This window comes from Thamnophis sirtalis, unplaced genomic scaffold (genome assembly GCF_051295495.1).
Source record: "Thamnophis sirtalis isolate CommonGarterSnake01/CBP01778 unplaced genomic scaffold, rThaSir2_p1.2 scaffold_8, whole genome shotgun sequence".
NCBI lineage: Eukaryota > Metazoa > Chordata > Lepidosauria > Squamata > Natricidae > Thamnophis > Thamnophis sirtalis.
The window spans coordinates 8,636,678-8,661,090 of NW_028261388.1; the positions used below are offsets into that span (position 1 = coordinate 8,636,678).

General features: G+C 41.8%; 1 protein-coding gene across 1 annotated transcript in view; it reads left to right on the forward strand.

The window, feature by feature from the left end:
• TMEM135 (transmembrane protein 135) overlaps positions 1 to 24,413 on the forward strand; it is a 177,313-nt gene that overhangs the window by 13,889 nt on the left and 139,011 nt on the right. The window contains exons 2-3 of the mRNA XM_087721069.1: positions 4,897 to 5,024; positions 6,516 to 6,608. Of these exons, the coding sequence (XP_087577195.1) occupies positions 4,897 to 5,024; positions 6,516 to 6,608 (221 nt within the window). The remainder of the gene's footprint in view (positions 1 to 4,896; positions 5,025 to 6,515; positions 6,609 to 24,413) is intronic.

The window sequence follows — 24,413 nt, forward strand, 5'->3', positions numbered from 1 at the left end:
GGGGGGTAAAAATGAGCAAAAAATGGCCTGTTTTTTGCAAAAACTGGCCTATTTTTTGTCAAAAAAAACAACAACAGGAAGCTTATAGAGTGCTCCTGGGGGTCGGGGGTTGCCAAAATTGAGCAAAAAGGGGCCCGTTTTTCATTCATTTCTGCCCTCCCAAGCCCCCAGGAGCACTCTATAAGCCTCCTACAAGCTATGCACGGCCATTTTTGCAAAGGGGGCAGGGTTTCAGGAGGCCAAAAGTGCTGTATTCAGTGTATAAGATGCACCCAAATTTTCATCCTCTTTTTTGAGGAAAAAAGGTGCGCCTTTTACTCTGAAAAATACGGTACTCAGAATTAAATCAAACATGATTGTTAAATTTAAATAACTAAACTAATATGTCAGTTACTGGCCTGTGTAAGCCCTATGCCATTGGTGAGATGTTTACTCATAGGCTTTGATTGGGTTAAAATTAGCACTTGTAAAAAGAACCTAGTAAAGCTATCCAAGAATATTACAAACAGCTTTTAAACATGTTCGAACAACATTTAGGCATTCCCCGCACCATTACAAATTTCCCCGCAGTTTGTTAAGGCTGCCTTTTGTAAATTGTTTCTTTCCAGAAGTTGCCACTCAAATTTAACTTATCAAACTTAATTGGGAAACGCCATGCTATTGAGGGCTGCTATTCAGTGTGCTAGATCATTGAAAACAACCAAACAACAACAACAACGATACTTCACGGCACTCCCAATCACATCCTTGTAACAAATAGGTTCTAACTTGTTACCTCCTTCTGTAGGATGGTATACTTTCCTACAGTCCCTCCCTCCCTAGGTAGCATAGGAAAGTTTACTAGCAAGGGGGCCAACACTGTAAAACAACATCTAAATGCAGACATGAATATGGCCACCATAGCTACTTTGTAGAATAGCTTTTGTGTTGTTCTTCATCTTGGTGGAGATAGAATCCAGAATTGGACAAAGTCTGTCACAACTGTTAAACCATGCCCTTGTCCCTCTTTTGACTCATCGTGGACAGTTGTGGAGAATATAAATTTAATAAATTAAATTACATCTTATAAAACAAGCCTGGATAATGATACTTTTCTCACTGATATCGTAAGTTACCCTTTTGAGGAAGTAGAAGAGGTGGAAATGTTAGGAAAAATAAAGGCCCCTTCTCCGTTATCTCTCTGTACAGGCAGGTTATTTACAAGGTAATAAATTAGTATGGATGTCAGGATATTTTAGAATGGGGAAAATGACCAATCAGCGTTTTAAAATATGTAGGGAACAAATTTCCTTTGTATGAAAATTTAAAGGGAAAAAGGGCTATCTAAAAGCTTGGAATTTGAGGCATTCTATGTTCAAAATGCCCCTTGGAAGTGTGCAGAAGCTCCACACATTTTGGAAATTGTGAGGTTTAAACAAAGCTATTTTGAACATGAAACATGTTAAAAGGTGATCAGAACCAGCCCATTTTTAATACAAACCGAGTTCCAAATACATTCCCCAGTTTGCATAGGAATTTGAAATGCTTTGCACCCTAAATTTGTATTTTCTGGAGACCCTGACTGGTTTGGATAAATGAATGATTCTGTTCTGACCGAGGCTTCCCAAGAGCATGAAGCAAACTCCTTGTCCTGACAAAAACCCCTTTTATTAATTTACTGTGAATTCTGCTCATTCACATCCAGGAAAGTCTTTCGAGGGAGGATTTACAGTCACAGACCTTATATGGCTTGGAGAGCTGCTAGGCCGATATCTGCAAAACATGGCAAGGAGTCTCGGAGAGTCACGAACCAATTAAACAAACTAATTGTCTCCTGCAAACTCCATTCCCCTTTCGCTCCTCTTTTAATTCCTCTTGAAGGGGCCATTCATCATCCACCTGTGGCCTTACTCCCAAGTCGACCCCCATTCTTTAGCTGTTCCCTTCATCTGGCAACTCTGTGCATGTGCACACTGGGAACAGGCTTTAGCTGTTTGTCTGCCTCACTGATGTCTGACTACCAAGGCAGCTGATAATTGGCATATGGCCCTGGCCCCCTCTCTGCCTCTGACACAGAGCCCTCATCAGAGCCTTTCCCAGACTACAGGCTCATGTTCCTCCCCAACTGCCTAACTATTTGAATCTGCTGCTAGCTTTGCTGGTCGCTGGCAGGCCACAACAGATTCTTGAAGCCTGTTTTTTTCCCCACAGATTGGTTTTACAATTCAAGGAGAGGCATAAAAGAGTAGGGGAGGAGGAGGGGCCAACGTCACGATGTCACAATGTGCGGTTTCGACACTTCGAGACCGCCATTGATACTTTTGCCACTGGACGGTCCATTGCGACCTAAACCGTCCCGCAGAGACGGTAATCAGGAAGACGAAGCCTTGCTGGTCTCAGGGACATCGCAAAGTCCCTGATAGACCCAAGGGAAGCGCTTCAAGCCGGCGGCTCTAGGCTGATGAAGTTGGGACGGCTCCGGAAGGAAGGAAGTGAAAAGAGAAAGTGAGTCCATTTGGGGAGGTATTTTTTCTATTTTGGGAAAGACTGCCCAAAGAAACTTTTTTTAAAAGCCAAATTAGATCTTTAAGCAAAGGAATTAATTAATTTCAATTAACTTATTCTGGATTGCTTTGGAAAGCTTTTTTTTCTTTGTAATTATACTTTGTGGATTGAAGTGTTCGCAACGTTTCTTGTTTCTCCTCTTAAAGTGAACGGATTGATTTTTTTCTTCTGCTTTTTGTTGCTTTATTTTTTTACTTTTGGATTAAAACCTTTTTATTTAACAATTCTTCCTTTTACTTATTATTAAATTCCATTAAAGAAATTTAAAGAACTTTGTTTCCTATAAGCCAGAGATAAATATTAGAATGTGAAAAGTAGCAACACTGCCACTCGGAGGTCAGAGGCTGCAATTTTTGAAACAACGTATCTCTTCTCTTTCCTTCTTTGATCTCACTGACTTTGTAGCTGAAAGGTTTGCAACTTGTTTACAGAAACTGATAAAGAGCCAAGGGCATGAATTGTTTTCACAGGTGCCCTTGAGAACCTTTTTGGCAGGGGAGAGAAAGGGGGGGAAAAACCCTTCCCCTTTGAAGAGCATAAAAGATCTTGTGTTTAAGTCAACCTAAAATAAAAAATAAATGAAAGAGGCCTGTAAGGCTAGAGTGGCTGTGGTTATTAGTTTTTTTTTCTTTCCTTCTTTTTTGGAAACATGGGTCAATATTCAGATGAGGAAACCTTAAAATTCCAAAATATCTTGGCTGGAATTCAAAATCTATTGGAAGGATATGGGAGAATTGAGAAGAAGTTGGAAAGACTAGTCTTCCCCAAAGCAAAAGATGATGGGGTTGGAGCCCCAAAAATTAAAGGGGAGAATGAAGATATAGAAGATAAAGATAAGACAATAGATGAATTTATTAATGGAGCAAATGTGGGTGAAAGTAGAAAAAAGGGAATATGGAAAAGGGAATTCGACGAACTGAAGCCCTACCCCAGATTCCAAGATACAGAAGAAAAAGAAATGGTAATGATGATGGATTTAAGAGGAGAAATTCTTTCAGAAGCAGGATTGACAACCAAAGACAAGCTGATTTTAGTAACAGCTGGAGGGCAACAAGATTACCTGAGAGATCCTTCAAGCAACAAAGTGCAGAGAGAAGTTTATAAAATCCTGATACAGGAGATAAAAAGAAGACTGACACTGCAATTGGCAAGAGAGATAAGACTATTTTGTTACTGGAAAGATACAGGTTGAAAATGAATGTTGATAATAAAAAATAGTTGATTTTGGTGATCAATAAGTAGGAATTTAGTAATTCTTAGATTGTTTTAGATTGTTATTAAATGTTTATTTGTTAACAAATAATTAACTATAATAACAATAATGAAATTATAATGGATACAGCTTAATGATATATACATGTACTGGCAAACTAGTAAAAGAAATTTGGATTTAAATAACAAATTGCAATCTCGGAAAAAGATCTATAAATTTTATTAAATTTTTATTTAGATCTTGTCATAAAGGCGTAAGGATTTTTTCCCCCTTGATCTGACAAGAGGAGATGGGATATAAATAGTAAATGATTTTTAGCCAATTATAATAACAACAAGGAAATGTAAATGGATATTGTTTAATAATATATACATGCTCTGGTATTGGCAAAAACAACTTGGATACAAATCCTAAACAGCGTGTTGGGGGGGAGGAGAAGGGAAAAAACGGTTTAGAAACTTTATTAATTGACTTACCTAGAAAATGTCATGAAGGTGTAATGTTATTGGAGGATTTTTGAAATAGCTAATGAATGCCATTATGTGGTTGTGTCTTTAAGTATGAATAATTTGAGATAAAAGCAGGTTCAAATAATTGTAGTCAAATGAGAATTGTGGTACATTCATAGTAAGATATACAAAGATTTTTGATTTAAAGTGTATAATCTAATATGAACTATCAGTAATGCACGAAAGTTACCTGTAATCAATCGACACGCTTTCTACAAGATGTAATGAAGGATAATTCTTTTTTTGTGTTTTTGTTCAATTAAAATAAAAAAAAACTTTTCAAAAAAAAAAAAAGAGTAGGGGAATAGCAGAAATGGAGGCATAAGAGTAACCATAACATTAATTCTAGTACTGGCTGACTAAGTCATGTTTCTGATTCATTGACCTCAGTTAGTGCTGTTGGAAAATTTGATTTGCTTTCTTGCTGAAGCAGTATTTTTTAAAAAAAGGTTCGTGAGGAATCTGTCTCAGGTATGAAATGTATCCCCTAATGGGGCAAGTTAATCTTGGGACAGATTTTATCTCAATGTCATTTACAGTTTTATTTTTCTCATTTGTAAATAGGATTTGAAAGGGTAAACATGTAACATTTAAACAAATAATTTGAACTGATGCACTGATCTCTTTCAGATTGCTGCAATTCTCCGGAAACGAAAACTTGATTATTATTTGAACAAGCTGCTTCCTGAAATTCTGCAATCAACATCCTTCCTTACAGCAAATGGAAGTCTTTATATTATGTTTTTCTGCATTTTAAGGTGATTTGATTAAACATTTTTTGACTGAATCATTGGATGGTGAAATAACCTGGTTTCATCTTCCATCACACCCAGGCCTTTACTACAGGTAGTCCTCGGCTTACAACCGTAATTGAGCTCAAAATTTCTGTTGTTAAGTGAAACATTTGTTAACTGAGTTTTCTCCCATTTTACAACCTTTCTAGTCATAGTTGTTAAGTGAATTCTGCCCCATCTTATGACCTTTCTTTCCCCAATTCTTAAGTGAATCACTGCGGTTATTAAGTTAGTGACATGGTTGTTAAGTGAATCTGGCTTCTCCATTGACTTTGCTTGTGAGAAGGTAGCCAAACCCCGCAAACGTCATAAATATGAGCCAGTAGCCAAGCATCTGAATTTTGATCACATGACCATGGGCATTCTGCAATGGTTGTAAGTGTGAAAAATGGCCATATGTCACTTTTTTCAGTGATGTTGTAACTTTGAACAGTCACTAAATGGACCATTGTAAGTCAAGGACTACCTGTACTTACTGACTGCCTTATACAAAACCATTATAGCAATTTTCTTATTTTGTTGCCCTGTTTTGGAAATGCCATCCTGAACAGGGGTACCTACATTTTAATAAATAGTGTAAATAAATAAGTAAATAAATAAATAAGGGATGTGGTGGCTCAGTGGCTAAGACGCTGAGCTTGTCGATCAGAAAGGTTGACAGTTCGAATCCCTAGTGCTGCGTAATGGAGTGAGCTCCGGTGACTTGTCCCAGCTTCTGCCAACCTAGCAGTTCAAAAGCACGTAAACATGCAAGTAGAAAAATAGGAACCACCTTTGGTGGGAAGGGAACAGCGTTCTGTCCGCTTTTGGCATTTAGTCATGCCGGCAACATGACCCCGGAGACGTCTTCGGACAGCGCTGGCTCTTTGGCTTTGAAACGGAGATGAGCACCGCCCCCTAGAGTCGGGAACAACTAGCCTTTACCTTTAATTTCATTGAATGCAAATATAAACATTTGGTCAGCTTAGAGTCCCGTCCCCCCCCCCCCATGGTAACAGATATGACCCTATCACTATGCAGATGCTCACAGTCCTTTATATTAAGGCAAACCTTTGAAATATAAGGCAGTAAAACTGAGGTTCCTGCTGGAGGTGTTGGAACTATGAATGTCATGAGGTTCTTTGAAGTGTTGCAAACGGCACTCCTGATGGACCAAAGAGGAGGAAGAAAGCATACTTACTACTTTCCCACTACAGCCTCCCACCTTGTTTCCTAACCTAATCCTCTGCGGACAGTTTTGGGAGACACAAGCGACTGGCCAGGGAAAGGAGGCATCTGAAAATCACATCCTCTTCTTGCTTTCGTAGGAGCATCTGCTGAGGATAGTTCTGCTCACGGGAACCCTTGATCCAAAGCATTTGCCGCCTGCGGATGTTTATTTATTTATTTAAGAAAATAGGACCTCTTTTTCCCTGCCACGTTGAATGTAACAAATCCTACCTTTGATTGTTTCAGGCGAATACTGGGAAAATTCTATTTTTGGTCTCCTGGTTTTGGGGCTGCTCTCCCGGCGTCCTACTTAGCTATTCTTATTGAAAGGAAGAGCAGGTAGGTGTTTTTACATCCTTTACAAACTAAACAGAATTGTCTGATGACATAATGACGATGTTATCCATCCAGTCGTGTCTGATTCTTGGCGATTCTGTGGGCCAGGTCTCTCCACAATGTCCGATCTTGCACTACTTCTTATTTTGCTGTTCTATGCGCTGGCTGGTATGAGCTTGGATGGGTGTCCAGCCACCTTGTTTTTTTGGGAAGACCTGGCTCACATCCTATTTGATTGTTGCTTTTTCTAAAAAAAATACATATAACCACAAGTATACCATTATATCTTAACGATCACTATTTTATATTATCCAATATTATATCAATTCCTCTTCAATCTACCACCACTGTCATTCACTCTTCTGCTTTCCATACACCATATTATACCTTATTTCATCTCCGCCCTATCTTCTCTCTCTTTCTCCTCTTCCCTACCTCCTTTCTTCCCTCTACCATCCCTCTTTTCTCTACTTCCCCATCCTCCTTCTCTCTCTCCTACTCTTTCTCTCCCTTCCTATCTCCTCTCTTCCTCCTTTTCTCTCCCTTCCTCCTTTCCACTCTCCACTTAGTTTGCATGGTGTATTTCGGCATCTGAACAAACTTTATTTAATATTGTTTGTATTAATAATTGAATTCTAATGAACATCTTTCGTATTAGTAGCTTTACCTATGTCCTCCTTTTAACAGTATACATATATAAGAATTTCATTGTTATCCCCCCCCCCAGCATATTTTTTGGCCAAAGTGTGAGCTGAGTTCAAGTTTCCAGCTATCCTCATAGTAATATTTACATAGTTGTACATCGTTAAGCGCCCCAAATTTTTCTATTTGGTTGTTGTTTGTATCAGAGGGTGAGAGACAGGTACTTAGGTCTATATACCAAACAATTGACCCATTTGGATTTCCATATTGAAACATTTTATCGTATTTTTCAGAGTGTAAGATGCACCGGAGTATAAGATGCAACAAGGTTTTTAAGAGGCAAATTTAAAAAAAAGTTTTTGTACCCTGCAAACCTCCCCAAAATGGCCCGTTTGTTTTTCAAAAAAAGGACATGAATAACCCTTAAGAGGAGTGTAGAATGTTCCGGGGGGTCTGTTTTTCGCAAAAACTGGCCTATTTTTGTCAAAAAAAGGGCATTAGGAAGCTTATAGAGTACTCCTGGGGGCTAGAGGGGGGCAAAATTGAGCAAGAAACGGCCTGTTTTTCACTCATTTCTGCCTTCCCCAGCCCCCATGAGCTCTCTGAATGCCTCCTCCAAGCTAGGCACGGCCATTTTGGTGAAGGGGGTGTGGTCTCAGGAGGCAAAAAATGCTGCATTCAGTGTATAAGACACACCCAGATTTTCAGCCTCTTTTTTGAGGGAAAAAGGTGCGTCTTATACTCTGAAAAATACGGTACCTTACATGCGTCCAGAATCTGAAAATAACATTAAAGCACAGTGCAGCAGAGTACTTAAGCAAAATGGTTCAGTTGAGATTTGCATATGTGGGACTGATTGGGGTAGATTTCAGGGGTGGCCCCGAAATATGCTTTTATCATATTTTATCTATATCTTAAATCATTGTATTTTATTCCAGTTTCATTTTAAACTGTACTTTATTCCAGTTTCATTTTTAATCGTATCTTATTCCGATTTCATTTTAAATTGCATTTTGTCAAATTGCATTTTAAATTGCTTTTATCAAATGTTAGCAATACTTTATTTCTGGAACTTGGCACTTTGATATGGCCCAAGGGCTAATGAATAAAGTAAATGCTAATGTTCTTTGGAGACCTTATTTCCTTTTATGTTTATGTAATATATCTCCCACTGGGGTGTGATTCAACTGTACTAATCAGTGAACGGGAATAAAACAGTACTTAAAATAATTCAGAATCATCACACTCAGTATATGCTGCAACGTTTTTATAATTCCCATGAAAATGTTTGTTTGTAGTTCAGGGTTGACATGTGGGATCCTTGGTGCTCTCTGAGCTTGCTTGTCTTCTTGCAGACGTTTCATTACCCAAACTATGTAACATCATCAGCGCTAGGAAGGAGTGGGATTTGCTCCCATTTCTTGCTAGCACTGTTGATGTTACTTAGTTTGGGTAATGAAACGTCTGCAAGAAAACAAGCAAGCTCAGAGAGCACCAAGGACCCGAAATGTTTCTCTGATTGTAAAATTCTAAAACCATCAGTTGTCTAACTTTATTAAGAAGGTCATTGGCGTCTGTTCTTCTTCTAGGTGGGACTTATTCTAATCAATTTCACTTTAACATATTCATATCAATAGATACTGCTGCAGGATCAGAGGTAGCATGACTATCAATATCAGATGTTAGGACATAACGATAGGTAGTTACCATCAGGTCCTGTTTGTGGACTTCTCAGAAGCATTGATTTATGGCAGGGGTGTCAAACTCAAAGCCCAGGGGCTGGATCCAGTCTGCGGGGTGCTTAGATCTGGTCCTTGGGGCTGCCCTGGAAACAGCAAAGAACCGGCACCTGGTGCCTCTGCCAGCAAAATGGAGCTTGGGAGGGCGCAGGTGGCCCTCCCGAGCTCCGTTTTCTCTGGCAGAGGGTTGCAGGATGCTGTTGCAGCCAAAAACAGAGCTCGCGAGGGCTGTGGGCGGCCCTCCCGAGCTCTGTCTTCGCTGGCAGAGGGCTGCTGGAAGCCGTCACAGCCGGAAATGGAGCTCAGGAGTCCGTTTTCGATGACAGAGCACTTGGGCCAACACAGGCTTCCCCGACATGAGTGCCATCGAGCTGGCCATGTCCTGGCTCCCTGAGATCAAACACAACCAAGGGTGGGCTGCTATGTGTTCGCCTGGGTTCAGGAGAACCCATAGCTAACGTTATGGCTGGTTCGGAGAACATCCAAATCCCACCCCTGGCTGGCCCCGCCCACCCCGCCCCTCCTAGAAGTGTCCATGAGGCCCATTTTGGATGGAAGGTAAGTGCAGGACCTGCTGGAGACTTGGGGAGGGGGAAAATGGGCCTCCCAGAAGTTCCAGCCCGTTTTTCTGGCCTTCAGAAGGCCTCCAGAGCCTGTGGGAAGCAGTTATTGCCCTCCCAGAGGACTGAGGAAAGACTTCGGAGCCTGGGGAAGGCGAAAACGCCACTCCCCCGCCGTGGTGCAGGAGGCTGACTAGACCATGCCCATCATGGCCACGGCCACCCAGCAACCGGGCAGAGAACCCATTGTTGACATTTTTGAAGCCCACCCCTGAACACAACCCTGATGCGTCGCCCCTCAATGAAATTGAATTTTACACCCCTGGTTTATGACTATAAGGAACACAATATTAAACCATCGTACACTTGCCTCAAATGCTTTGCGGCGAAGATAGCCTGGCCATGTTTCGGCTCAGTTTGAGCCTCAGCACTTATCTTTATTAGCTTCTGCTCGTACAGTTTTGAAGCTTCTTTCATTAAGGTATCAAATTCTTTTCCAGGGCACAAGGATACACTCGGCGCAATAAATATGTCAAGATGGTATTGCTGGAAAATAACGTTAGCGAGATTGTAGTTCTAGGGTTGGTCAGTTCAGGTTTAAACGTGTTAGAGAAGGGAGAGCAAGTTTATGAAGATAGTCACATTCCTAGAGTGGGAAGGGATGTCTGATCAAAAGATACTCCTCCTCCTGATTTGAGGTAAAAGCACGTTCAAATAATTGTAGTCAAATGAGAATTGTGGTACATTGATAGTAAGATATGCAAAGATTTTTGATTTAAAGTGTATAATCTAATATGAACTATAAATAATTGTGGAAGAAATGCACGAAAGTTATCTGTAACCGATCGACACGCTTTCTACAAGATGTAATGAAGGATGATTCTTTTTTTGTGTGTTTTTGTTCAGTTAGAATAAAAAAAAACTTAAAAAAAAAGATACCCCTCCTTACTCTTATCTCTCCAGTTCCTGGAAGAACCATGGTCTTTTCATCAAACGCTATACAACCAAACCTTCTTGCCTCTTGTGATACATCGGCGTTTCTCGGGCTATACATTACACCGGTCCAGAAATCACTGACACCACCCTTCTCATCTCTGTATCCTGTTGCTCCATTTGTTCTCACTGCATAACTGAGACCAGCCACCCACCCTTCTCCAATCACCTGCTTCTCCTGAGGGCTCCTAAAGACATTCTTTGGAATGAAGCCCTTTTGCTTTTCCCCCTCCTGCCGGGGCTCATGCGGTTCTCATCTCCAGCCGCTCTCTTCACAACCGAAGGCGTCACGAGAGAGGGCAAAAGGGATTAGTCGAGAACAGGTGCTGTACTCACGAAGTCCTGAGAGGTTCCTTGAAAGGAAAGAGCCTTGGCAAGAACCTGGGCATATAGGGATGGGCAAGAATTAAAAGAGGGGGCAAACGGGTGGGCTATCTTCCCCCCCCCCACTCCCCTCTTTGGTTTACCGTATTTTTCGGATTATATGACATACCTTTTTCCCTCAAAAAAGAGGCTGAAAATCTGGGTGCGTCTTATACACCGAATACAGCATTTTTTTGCCTCCCAAAAACCCGCCCCTTCACCAAAATGGTCGTGCATAGCCTTTAGGGGGCTTATTGAGTGCTCCTGGGAACTGGAAAGGGTAGAAATGAATGAAAAACAGGCTGTTTTTTTGCTTTTTTTGCTCAATTTTGTCCCCTCCCCAGCCCCCAGGAGCACTCAATAAGTCTCCTAAAGGTTATGCACAGCAATTCTTTTGACAAAAAATGGTACCGTTTTCCTGAAAAATGGGCCATTTTTGCTCATTTTTGGGGGGCCCCAACCCCCATGTTTTTTATTTAAAAAATGGGCCTGTTTTCGCAAAAAAAGGCTGTTTTGGGGAGGTCTGCAGAGTGCAAAAACTTTTAAAAAAAAATTTGCCTCTTCAAAACCTTGGTGCGTCTTATATTCCGAAAAATACGTTAGATTTGTTCTTGCTCTGTCTGTATCATCTCTCCCTCGAAACACATGTCTGCCAGCTGGAGGAGAGCTCCAAATTTGCTGCAGCTGTAAATTGTAGGCCATCGACTGCATCATCCCCTGAGGACAAAGTCAATCCGAGCCCTTCCTTTTCACCAAAAGCGACTGCAGGGAGTTGTGTCGATGCCCCGGTTCTTTCCCTTCCTTCTCCCAGTCTATTTTGGAAGGCAGATCAGAGATGGGTTGTATAGCAATAGCACTTAGCCTTACTGTCAGGCCTTGCAGCCATCTTTTCTTTTGGATCTTTGGCCTGCCACACTTTCTATTATTCTACTACGCATTTTCTATTCTGGGAAAATGGGGGGGGGTGTTATAGGAGTGAGACACTTACAGTATATACCGCTTCATAGTGCTTTAAAGCCCTCTCTAAGCGGTTTACTGAGTCAGCCTATTGCCCCCCAACAATCTGGTTCCTCATTTTACCCACCTCGGAAGGATGGAAGGTTGAGTTAACCTGGAGCCTGGTGAGATTCGAACTGCCAAACTGCTGTCAGCTTGCAGTACTGCACTCTAACCACTGCGGCTCATTTTGTATCCCAAAATGACAATTGAGAAAAGATTTGGAGCTCCTGTCCCGAGATCTGGAAAATATGCGATGATGGCTTGACTGGACCCCTTCATTAAAAATCCTTGCCCTGCATTCAGGTACGGAAAAATAACAGAATAAGAGAGTTGGATGGGACCTTGGAGGTCTTCTCATCCGACCCTCTACTCAAGGAGGAGACTCTATACTTGGGATTGCCAACCTGTGGGCCGCACTCCGCTACTGGTCACGTGAGTGGCTGGCCAGTGCACAAGTGTGTGTGTGTGTGTGTGTACAACCCCCCCCCCCCACATGCTAACATGAGGCTGTGCCCGGCTCTCCGGGAGCCCGCTTGCAAGAGAGCAACCGCCTAGCAACCCCCCTCTCCAGCTGGGCACAGCACCGCTCATTGACCTAGCGGTATTCTGAAGGCACCAAGCAATGCGAGCCTTCTCCCCCCCCCCCCCGTTCCTGTGGCTTGGCGCCTCCAGGATACCACTAGGTCAGTGAGTGGTGCTCTGCCTGGCTGGAGGGGGGGAGGGAGTTTGTCCAGTGACTTATTTTGGGGGTGGGGGCTTACATTTTTGTCCACCCGAAAAATGTGGCATGGCCTTATTATCAGAACATATCGTATTTTCAGGGAAACACGGTATGTCTATGGTGGCACAGTGGTTGTACTTCAAGGCAGTACTTCAGACTAACTCTGCCCACTGCCAGGAGTTTGATCCTGACCGGCTCAAGGTTGACTCAGCCTTCCATCCTTTCAAGGTCGATAAAACCCAGATTGTTGTGGGCAAGGGGCTGACTCTGTAAGCCTCTTATAGAGGGCTGTAAAGCCCTGTGAAGCAGTGTATAAGTCTTAAGTGCTTTTGCTATTACTAACCTCTGACCATGGGATTCTTTGACCATTGTAACTTACCAAGCATCTGAGTTGCAACCACATGATTGCAAGGATGTTGCTACAACTGCAACTACGAGGAAAGACCATAAGTCTCCTTGCTCAGGACTGACCTGACATTGAATGTTTGCTGAACAAGTGGTCCCTGAACAAGGGCTCTCTGTATTTAGGCAGTACCAGAGAATAAATGATTTAAAAAGCTTTAAATCATTCCTTAACAATGCAAGCACCAAAGGTGCTTTCTTATCTACCTTGATCTCTTTTAGTATAATGCATTTCCTCTACGTGATGTTCCGTTGTCGGAGCTTTGTATAACGTAAGGCAGTGAAGGTTGGAACTGGTTGCATTTTCCATGAACCAGTTTAGGTAGGACTTTCATCCGATTGAAGAAGAAGCTGATTCAGAAGCTTTCCCTCAATTAGTTTGCAATGGTCCAGGCATTTATTTATACAGGTAGTCCTCTATTTATGACCACATTTGAGCCCACATTTTACATTGCTAAGCGAGATATTTGTTAAGTGAATTTTGCCTCATTTTACGACCTTTCTTGCCACAGTTGTTAATTGAATTGGCACAGTGGTTCACTTAGTAACACAGCTGTTAAGCGGATCTGTCTTCCCCATTGACTTTGCTTGTCGGAAAGGTCTCAAAAGGTGCATTTTGGATAAAAATATGGTGGATTATTCAAAAATATTCTTAAAAAGAGGATAAAGTCCATTCCTCAGTTATTCTTGTTAGGTATAACTACAGACTGTACAGTTATAGAGACTAATTTGATTTTGAATTTAATAACGGCAGCAAGATTGTTGGTGACGCAGTACTGGAAGAAGGAAGAATTGCCTACTATTCAAGAATGGACGTTAAAAGTAACAAACTTAGCAGATATGGCTAAAATATCAGCATATTTGAAGGACCATTCAGATGAGAAATATAAGTTGGAATGGACAAGATGGACTGATTATATTCAAAACAAATATGGGACTAATAAATTTCAGTTAGCTTATGAATGAATGTTACAATTTACCCTTTACAAAAGGGGAGTTAAAGTATAAGTGATGGTACAATGCTAAAGTTAGTTAGTTTATTTTACTGATACTGATAAATTCTTGGTTTGAACATCTGCGTGACTTGACTTCTTGCGTCCTTGCTGTGCCTCCCCTCATACCAAAATATTAAGAGCTGAGATGGCGCAGTGGTTAGAGTGCAGCACTGCAGGCTACTTCAGCTGACTGCTAGCTTCAGTTTGGCAGTTCAAATCTCACCCGCTCAAGGTTGACTCAGCCTTCCATCAATTGTGGGCTCCTACCGGTTTGAACTGGTTCGACTGAACTGGTAGCAATTTGGCAGCCTGGGTCACTGGAAATGGCAGCGACCCAGGCCTGCCATGCTCCCAAACCGGTTCTTGTTTTTTGGTGCTGCGCATGTGTAGAGCAATTTTTATTGCTCTGCATGCGCGCACAGTGTGTCCGTGAGCAAACCAGAAGTAATGACTGCCGGAACCCATCCCTGCCTTCCATCCTTCCAAGGTGGGTAAAATGAGGACCCAGATTCTTGGGGGCAATAGGCTGACTCTGTAAACCTCTCAGAGAGGACTGTAAAGCACTGTGAAGTGGTATATAAGTCTAAGTGCCATTGCTATTGCTATTAAAGCTCCAAACTTAATTATCCCTTTTCTCTCTTTGGCGTGAGCAGCTGAATGGTGACTATCTCTCCAAAGGGATAGTTCACATTCTAAGTGTGCAAGCATCAAGTGCAAGCTTAATGCAGCGAACGGAACTTGGATTTGCACTGTTTATATTTGAAGTTGCCTTGCATTTTTTCTCCGTCATCAGCAGCTCTTGCAGGGAAGGCAAAAAAAACCTTCAGAATTTCTGAAAGATGAATGGTTGAAATTACCGTATTTTTCAAAGCATAAGACACACCTTTTTCCCTCAAAAAAGGCTGAAAATCTGGGTGCGTCTTATACACTGAATACAGCATTTTTTGCCTCCCAAAACCCCGGCCCCTTTACAAAAATGGCCGTGCAGAGCCTTTAGGAGCCTTGCAGAGTGCTCTTGGGGGCTTGGGAGTGCAGAAATGAGTGAAAAACGGGTGTTTTTTGCTCAATTTTGCCCCCAGGAGCACTCTACAAGCCTCCTAAAGGCTAGTCATGCCCTTTTTTGACAAAAGATGGCCCTGTTTTCACAAAAAAATGGGCCATTTCTTGCTCATTTTGGGGGGGGGGCACCGCCCAGGAGGACTCTGCAAACCTCCTAAAGGCTATTCATGTGGGGGTTTTTTTGAAAAAAAAAAAACAGGCCTGTTTTCACGAAAAACGGGCTGTTTTTGGGAGGTCTGCAGGGTGCAAAAACTTTTTTTTTCTAATTTGCCTCTTCAAAACCTTGGTGCATCTTATATTCCAGTGCGTCTTATACTCCGAAAAATACGGTAATTCCTGAAAATAAGATGTTCCTTCTCTTCTGCTTAAAATGACCGAACTCTTACTTAATATTATTGTGCGACAGCTTTCGAGGTACCGTCATGGATTGTTAGGGCTCTGTAAGTCAACTGCTTAAGATGATGTCACACTGTTGAGCATTATTGTTTCATTCCGTAAGTAGAATTTGTATGTTTTTTGGCATTTCTGCCAAGGACAATTTGAACTTTGTTATTTTGCACGTCTAAAACAGGAAAAAAAAACTTGTGAAAAAAAACAACACCTAAGTTCTTAAGCAGAAAGTAGAACTTGGCAGCAAATTTTCATACTCTTGTGCGTGTGTGAAAGAGTATTAGGACGTTTATAACACTTTTCTGAAGGACATTACTTCACGCCCTTCTCTATTTTTTGAATGTATTCTAGACTAAAAATGGCATAGCGTTTCTGTTGGAAATTCTATTCAGCAGTGGAAATTTTGTATGCCTTTTGGTCTCTGCCAGCATTTACGGCTTGTAGCTCTTGGTGCTTTCTTTGTTTCCCCACCTTTTCTATTTTGGGATCAGAAATAACTATGGGAAGGAATAAAGCTCTTTTCTGCCTCATGAATTCTGGTGGCAACCACAGAGCTAGAGGTGAAAAAGTAGAGAGATTTGTGGCAAAGTTTTCTCAATAGAAATAACACTTAGGCTTATATATCGCTTTATAGTGCTTTACAGCCCTCTCTAAACGGTTTACAGAGTCCGCATATTGCCCCCAACAATCTGGGTCCTCATTTTACCCACCTTGGAAGGAGGGAAGGCTGAGTCAACCTTGAGCCTGGTGAGATTTGAACTGCCAAATTGCAGTCAGCCGGCAGCCAGCAGAAGTAGCCTGCACTACCGCACTCTGATCACTGCAATGCCACGGCTCATAGTAGAAACATGCACTTGATTGATATCAATTATAAAAATAGTCTGAAATATATTTCCCTCCAGGGCAATAGCTTAAATTAGACACGTCATTTTTTGAATGGTTATCCCCTTCTCCGATTTTGGAGTTCTTTGTAGGAAAATAAGAGTTATTACTAAAAATAAGAGATATCACTGAGGGAATCCAGCTTAGCAGCCTCATGCATCTGCATTGGGAACAAATTTTGACCAGTGGAAAGTTCCTGGGATTTTAGCCCTGGATTTTAAAGAGTTCTTCTGTTGACGGATAAGTTTGAACTTTCTCCCATGGGATATCAATGACTGCACTACCTATAAGGAGGGTGTTTTGGTAAGGCTCTGTAAATATGCCATCCCTCTGTCCTTTCAATAGGGAAGTTTGAGCTCTTGCTTAATAAAGCTCTTATCTACACCACTCTTGGACAGGAGTCTGTTTGTCTAATAGGAAAACCGTCCAGGCACATTCCTGATTTTGTTACTGTAGCTGTAATTTATTAACTATAAAGGATAGCCTTCCCAGCATACTGCCAGCTCTTTTAATCTCAGAATCCCATCATCCCAAATCCCTATCACTCCGTTCAGAAGTTCATGGTAGCTGGGTTCCATTAAATCTGGAAATACTGGATCTCGGGGAAGGCTGTTCTGGAGCAGGGGTGTCAAACTCAAGGCCCGCGGGTTGGATCTGGCCCGCGGGGTGATTAGATCTGGCCCATGGGGCCGACCTGGAAACAGCGAAGGACCGGCCTGTGGTGCCTCTGCCAGCGAAAAGGGAGCTCGGGAGGGCCGTTTTCACTGGCAGAGCGTTGCAAGAAGTCATTGCAGCCGGAAACGGAGCTCAGGAACCCATTTTCACTGGCCGCCACAGGCTCACCCGACACAAATGATATCGCACTGGCCACATCCACCCCAGCCCCCCGAGGTCAATCACTAACTGATGTGGCCCCAGTGAAATCAAGTTTGACACCCCTGTTCTAGAAAGTTATTTTTATGGAACAACTTGGGAGACCGCCTTCTGCCGATTACCTCCCTTCGACCCATCAGATCGCACAGATTGGGCCTCCTCCGAGTTCCATCCGCCAGTCAGTGCCGACTGGCGACTACGCGGAGGAGAGCCTTCTCAGTAGCAGCTCCGACCCTTTGGAACGATCTCCCCGTAGAGATTCGCACCCTCACCACCGTCCAGACCTTCCGCGCAGCCCTTAAGATCTGGCTATCCCATCAGGCCTGGGGATAAGATTTTCATCCGCCCCACCCAAATGTTGAATGAATGTTGTGTTTTATTGTTTTATTTTATTCACATATTATTTCATGTTTTGTCTTGCACTCCTTTCCCACGAATTGTAAGCCGCCCTGAGTCCCTTCAGGGAAAAGGGCGGCCTATAAATGACAATAAAATGAAAAAAATGAAAAAATGAAATTTACCTGGAGAAGTGAGGATGGACTTCCTCTAAAAGTGTGGGTCATGCTTCAATTATGCAGGAGCAAAGAACATTGTGTTTTAAACGCAATTGGTCTCAGATAAAATACTTTTGCCTAAGGTGATGAGATATAGGACAAGGCCCTCATAAAGGATTTCTTGATAATTTCCCTTGTTTTGCTGAAACTTTAAAGAAAGACAACACGGAGTATATACATTCAACTCTGTATGTCCTTCTGTGTATATGTTTGTGAAACATCCAGGAGTATCACTGTTAAACAATTATGAAATGTTAACATGTGTAATTGCAGATAAAGAGCAAAGAGTAAGAAGTTGCAAAATTTTTGTTAAAGTAATCAAAATAGCTATCCTGTTCTATTTAGCTATCTTATCCTATCTAGCTAATAGCTATCTTACTTTTTCGTAACAGTAAGTTTTGGAGTTGTTCCGTAGGACTTACTCTTCACTCTGAGAAAATTCTAGTCATAATTGTATTTAAATCCCTTTGGAAACTCTGCAGAGTGCGGTGTGCACAGATCTGCAATTTGCAAGAACTCTGGGCCTGATGTACTTACCGTATTTTTCGGAGTATAAGATGCACCTCCCCCCTAAAGTGGGTGAAACTTTAGGTGCCTCTTACAGACCGAATACGGGCATTTTTGGCCTCCTGAACCCTCCACACATCAGGTTTTCACCCTCTCCGCCCCCAGAAACATTCTGCAGGCCAAAAACGGCTGGCTTTTTTGGTGAAAACGGGCCCGTTTTGGGCAAAAACAAGCTGTGCGGAGCACCGCAGAGCGCTTCTGTGGGCTTGGGAGAGAGAAAACATGATGCGTGGAGGGCTTGGGAGCCCAAAAATGAGTCCATTTTTGGTGAAAACAGTCCATTATGGGCAAACACGGGATGTGCAGAGCACCTCAGGGTGCTTTTGGGGGCTGGGGAGGGCGAAAATACAATGCGTGGAGGCCAAAAACTATTTTTTTCTTGTTTTCCTCCTGTAAATTTAGGTGCGTCTTATAATCTGAAAAATACATTGTCCATGTCCAGACAGAAGCAAATGTACCACACAGTATGATATTTTGTGGAGTAGGTTTGAGGCTTGCTTCACACAGTGGCCCCCAAGGAATATTATTTGCAATAATGACATCACTTCAGGTTCTGTTGCTGAAAATTTAATGAATTCCATCTTGAGAAGTAGCTTTGGTCATCCTAGACCAGATTTTCAGTAGTTCTAAGTAATGCTAAGAAGCCAGTGATTCTGGCTACTTAAGAGTCCTAATTGTGTGTGTGTGTTTTTTTCCCCCTCTCGTCCCCCTTCAAGTATCCTCTAGGTAGAATTAAGTATTTACTTTGTGCCTGTTAACATTATAGTGGTACCTAGTGCATTGCAGAAAAAAATCAATATGTTATTTCTCATTTCAGACATTATAAAATGTAAGTACATATCATTTTGATCCAGGAACAGGCTTTTTTGTTGTTGTAATTTGTCTGTCTGGTGAGCTATTGTTGAGCATTCTATACTAAATAACAAATTAATAGATGCTATTGATAAAAACTTCCTTGGTGGTGAAGGAAGATCTCTCCCTTTCTCTCTCTAAGATAGTATGTCAGACATCCATATTCCCACAGTGGAAATCTCTGTTTTACTTTAAATAAAAATATTATTTTTTAATTAGTGCCTGACGACCTCTTGATGACCAGGAAATTAAACTTTTGTTTTAGTTTCTTATCTTTCCTCAGGAAGGAGAACAAATGTTCCAAAACACAAGCACATTTTTGTAATTTATTGAGACACTTAAACATGCTGTTTCTCACAGTGAACAAAAAATGGTACACAGCTCTTGGCTTTTGTAATAGCTAAGGGTATTTGGTGCCTTGGGGATTATACCTACCATTAAAGCTGCAATGGAATGGGATGACTCTGGAGGTGACAATATGATATTGTGTGCTTGGCAAAAAAGCAAAATCAGAATGGAAATAAACACACACACACACACACGATAGCTTCCAGGTGGGTATAGTAGTGTGTGTGTGTGTGTGTGTGTGTGTGTAGTGTGTGCGTGTGTATACATACACCCTCTCACACTGCTATACACACACACGAACACAATAGCTTTCAGGTGGGTATAGTAGTATATATAGTGTATACATGTGTGTGTGCATACAGGCATACACACATATACAGATTAACAGAGTTGGAAGGCACCTTGTAGGTCGTCTAGCTCAATCCTTCCCCCCTACAACACACACACACACACTATCCACCTGGAAGCTTTCAAGAAGAGACTGGACTGCCATATGTCAGAAATGGTGTAGGGTCTGCTTGGGCGGGGTGGTGGTGGACTAGATGACCTAGAAGGTCCCTTCCAACTCTGTTAATCTGTAATTGTGTGTGTTTGTGTATGTGTGTATATGTGTATGTATGTATGTATGTATGTATGTATGTATGTATATACTGGTCTTATTGTATTTGGGTCTTTTCCCGTGTAAGATTGAAATTGTCTTGGCAACGTTTCGGTGAGGTCTCACTCGCCATTCTCAGGCTGGTGTTTTCGGCTTAAAGTGTCCCTGAGGATGGCGAGTGATACCTCGCCGAAATGTTGCCAAGACAATCTCAATCTTACACAGGAAAAGACCCGAATACAAGACCAGCATACCTACACCCGTGAGAATCTACGAAAACATATATATTATCCGTGAAGAAGAACAAAGGAGAAACGCCTGCATGTTACTGAAAAATACATGTGGGGAGCTTTCAGTCCATTTGTCTTTTCTTTGAAATGCTCCCACTCACTGCCTAGAAGATGGTCAAAAGCCTTTGACCATTGAAGCAGTTTTCGTAAAGGTCCTGGGAATTTTTAGATGATTGTTCATACACCAAAGATGTAGGAGTTTCTTTTCTCATCTTCTAAATATCTTGATTCTTTGGTGGTGTTACAAAAAGGGAAAGGAGAGAAAGTCCGTTGTTTTCACAGACCAGGCTTATTATTATTATTGCCTCTTTGCTTTGTAACATTTCCTCCAATACCCTTTCGACTTTGTTCATCAGTTTTGTACACTTTCACTTAAATATGGATGCATCTATTGGGATGAATTTAGGTGAAACGTCTGGCCGTGTTTCCAGGCCTGTGTTGCAAGTTGCATTATAGCAGTTCTCTCCCCCCCCCCCCCAATAGAGCAGTATCACATCAAATATTTTGTGCTCCAGGAAGCGGTAGAGACACAAAAGGAATAAAGAATAATTTAATTTATTTAATTAAAGGCTAAAAACTAATTCAGTTTAAATTAAAACCGCAGCAGGAGAGAGGAACACTGCAGAGGGGCCAATTCTGGGATAAAAGTCATTAGTCGCATAATAACAAATTTAGAGAACATGAATTTAATTAAAATGAGGCAAACCTGTAGTTTATTAAGAAAGAGGACTTTGACAGAAATAGCATGATTATGCTTCTTGAGGAGTAAGGCATGCAACCTTGATGCCATGTCAGAAAGAAAAAAGATAAAGAGAAAAAATGATTACAAAAATCAGACGCAATTTCCTACATTGGTAATTATGTGATGTCAATTAGGCTGCATAAACAGAGGGATAGAATCAAGATCACGTGAAGTGTTAATACCACTTTATAATGCCTTGGTAAGGCCACACTGGGAATAATGCATCCAGTTTTGGTCACCACAATGTAAAAAAGATGTGGAGACTCTGGAAAGAGTGCAGAGAAGAGCAACGAAGGGGATTAGGGGACTGGAGGCTAAAACATGAAGAACCGTTGCAGGAACTGGGTATGTCTAGTTTAATGAAAAGAATAACTAGGGGAGACATGATAGCAGTGTTCCAATATCTCAGGGGCTGCCACAAAGAAGAGGGAGTCAAGCTATTCTCCAAAACGCCTGAGGGCAGGACAAGAAGCAATGGGTGGAAACTAATCAAGGAGAGAAGCAACCTAGAATTTAGGAGAAATTTCCTGACAGTTAGAACAATTGATCAGTGGAACAATTTGCCTCCAGAAGTTGTGAACTGGAAGTTTTTGAGAAGATGTTGGATAACCATTTGTCTGAAGTGGTGTAGTGGTGTAGGGCTTCCTGTAGGGTTGGACTAGAAGACCTCCAAGGTCCCTTCCAACTCTGCTATTGTATTCTAAATTATAAATAATAATATGCAGCATAGCTATACACTTGCTAGCTAACAAATGTATTACGGTTAACAGAGGAGACCATGAGAGACAGTTATACAACTAATGAGAGATCGAATCTGGGTTGGTCACCGGGATCAGGGATGTACTCTTCCGAGCTTTCGGACTCGTGCTGGAGCCCATCTTCAGGGAACTTCTCTCTACCGGAATATATACTTTGGGCTGTTCTGTGAGTCGTGCTTATGTGGTTCCTTCCTATCGATTGGCTGATTAGTGTGTTGAGGGCTGTTGATTGGCTGTCATTTTCTTGGGCTGCCGAGCCCTTGGCTCCTAAGTATTTGATAGGCTGGTGGTAATTCAACACTCCTGTTGACTGACAAGGGGCCCATTTCCCAGGCTTCAATCGTTTTCCTGGCTATCTTTGTACCTGCTTAGCCGACAATCTTAGTGCAGCAAAATTAAATGTGCATTCTTGTTCATTGCAATGTGAGGCTACCAATGAGTTCGGGTCTCCTCCTCTGCCCGCCCACTTGTGTTCTTGCAATCTGGTGGTTAGCTTTCTCCCCGTCTGCCCTACATGGGGTCATCCATACAGGGGATCTGGTAGATTACATTGGAAGTATCTCCCACCTCCAAACGATCTTTTACAACACATAATTTGTCCTCCTACGGTGACCTCATTCGCCAGATATACATCTATCAATTGGATAGTAATCCTGTAAATGTTCTGTCAATGTTATCCGCAGCAAAGTTTGGTTTGCGTAAAGTAATGGGCACACTAACAATATCAGGTAGGTCAAGTTCATCTTTAAATGAAAATTCACGTACAATGCTAATAGGACTCTATTAGATGTAATTATATGTATATGTAACAATGCAGCATTGTTGAGTTTTTCTAATATTTCAAAGACAATACTTCAGTGCATTTTTGTCCTTCATGCTTTGATAAACTCTACAACCCTTTTCAGTATTTCAGGGAGTCCTTATTTCGCTTCATTGCTAAGACGAATAGCTACCTTAAATACATCTTTTGTGGTATTCTAACTTACAATGTGGAGCCAACATTGTGCAAAAGTGGCTTTAGCTGTTTGAAATTGTTTCTTGGATTTACCGATGGGGAATCCGTAAACCATACCTTGTGATAGCTATTTGTTTTCACTACAAGTCCTTTCACTACGGTTTTACTACCAGGGTTCTGTTTGGATTGAAGTTTCCCTGTCCCTCTCTGCATTTTCAGTCCTCTTATTTTGAAGCTTAGCTGTTCTTGTTGGTTTTTGGTGAACTTTTGCACCGGGGTCTCTCTGTCAGACTTCAGTTGAAAGAAGGAAATAGTTGGGTGTGAGTGATTAAGCATAATCTAAACATCAACTGTAATGCTTTGTTATTTCAGACTTCCCTCCCAACAATCCCATCGCAGTTCCAGATATGGGATTGTGGGCCAATCACTTAGGCAGCTGTCCAGAGGATAAATCGGCAATTTCTTGATTTGATTATGAGTTTGAGGTCGCCATAAATTTTTTTTTTTGCGTTTGATTTAGTTGCACAGGTTAACTTCTATATTTAACTTTTTTCAGCGGCTCTGTTTATAGATTAGATTCTATCTTCTGAAGGAGCCCTGTTGCAAACAGTTTTATTCAATTAAAGTTCATGTTAAAAAAAAAATAGCCATATAAGCTGCCTCCTGTTGGAGCCAATGTATACAAAGATTTGTCCTTGTAATAGGTGCATTGTGAACTGTGTTTTTCTTTAGCAGAAATACAGCATGGGACGGATTTCTGCAGAAGTACAATGCACAGTGACATGGGCATTCAACAGAACCAGAAGGAGTAGAATTGTTGTGCAGGATTTGTAGATGCTTCCTTCTTGGTGGGGGCGTGGGGGCTCAGTGGTTAAAGATGCTGAACTTGTCAGCTGGAAAGCTGACCGCCTGGGTCAAGACCCAAGCGCCACGCAACGGGGTAAGCTCCTGTTCCTTGCCCCAGCTGCTGCCCACCTAGCACTTCAAAAGCATGCAAATGGGAGCAGATAAATAGGTACCACCGGTGGGAAAGTAACAGCATTCCACGCGTCTTTGCATATAGACATGCTGGCCACATGACCCCAGAAATGTCTTTGGACAATGCTGGCTCTCTTGGCCAAGAAGTGGAGATGAGCCTTAGAGTTGGACATGACTGGACAGGGAAACCTTTACCTTATTTGTTGGTACAATATATTTTGCCCCCTTTCCTTTTATCAACTGTAAAAGTTTACAGCACTGCATTACTGTAAAGGAGCAGTGGTGGCACAGTGGTCACAATGCAGTATTTCAGGCAAATTCTACCGATGGCCAGCAGTTTGATTTTCACTGGCTCAAGGTTGACTCGGCCTTCCATCCTTCCGAGGTCGGCAAAATGAGGACCCAGATTGTTGGGGGCAATATCCTGAGCCACTTAGAGAGGGCGTAAAGCACTGTGAAGTGGTATATAAATCTAAGTGCTATTGCTGTTATCGTATTCTACAATACACAAGCCCTGTTTTGTGAAAGTGCATCTGTCTTAAGAACTT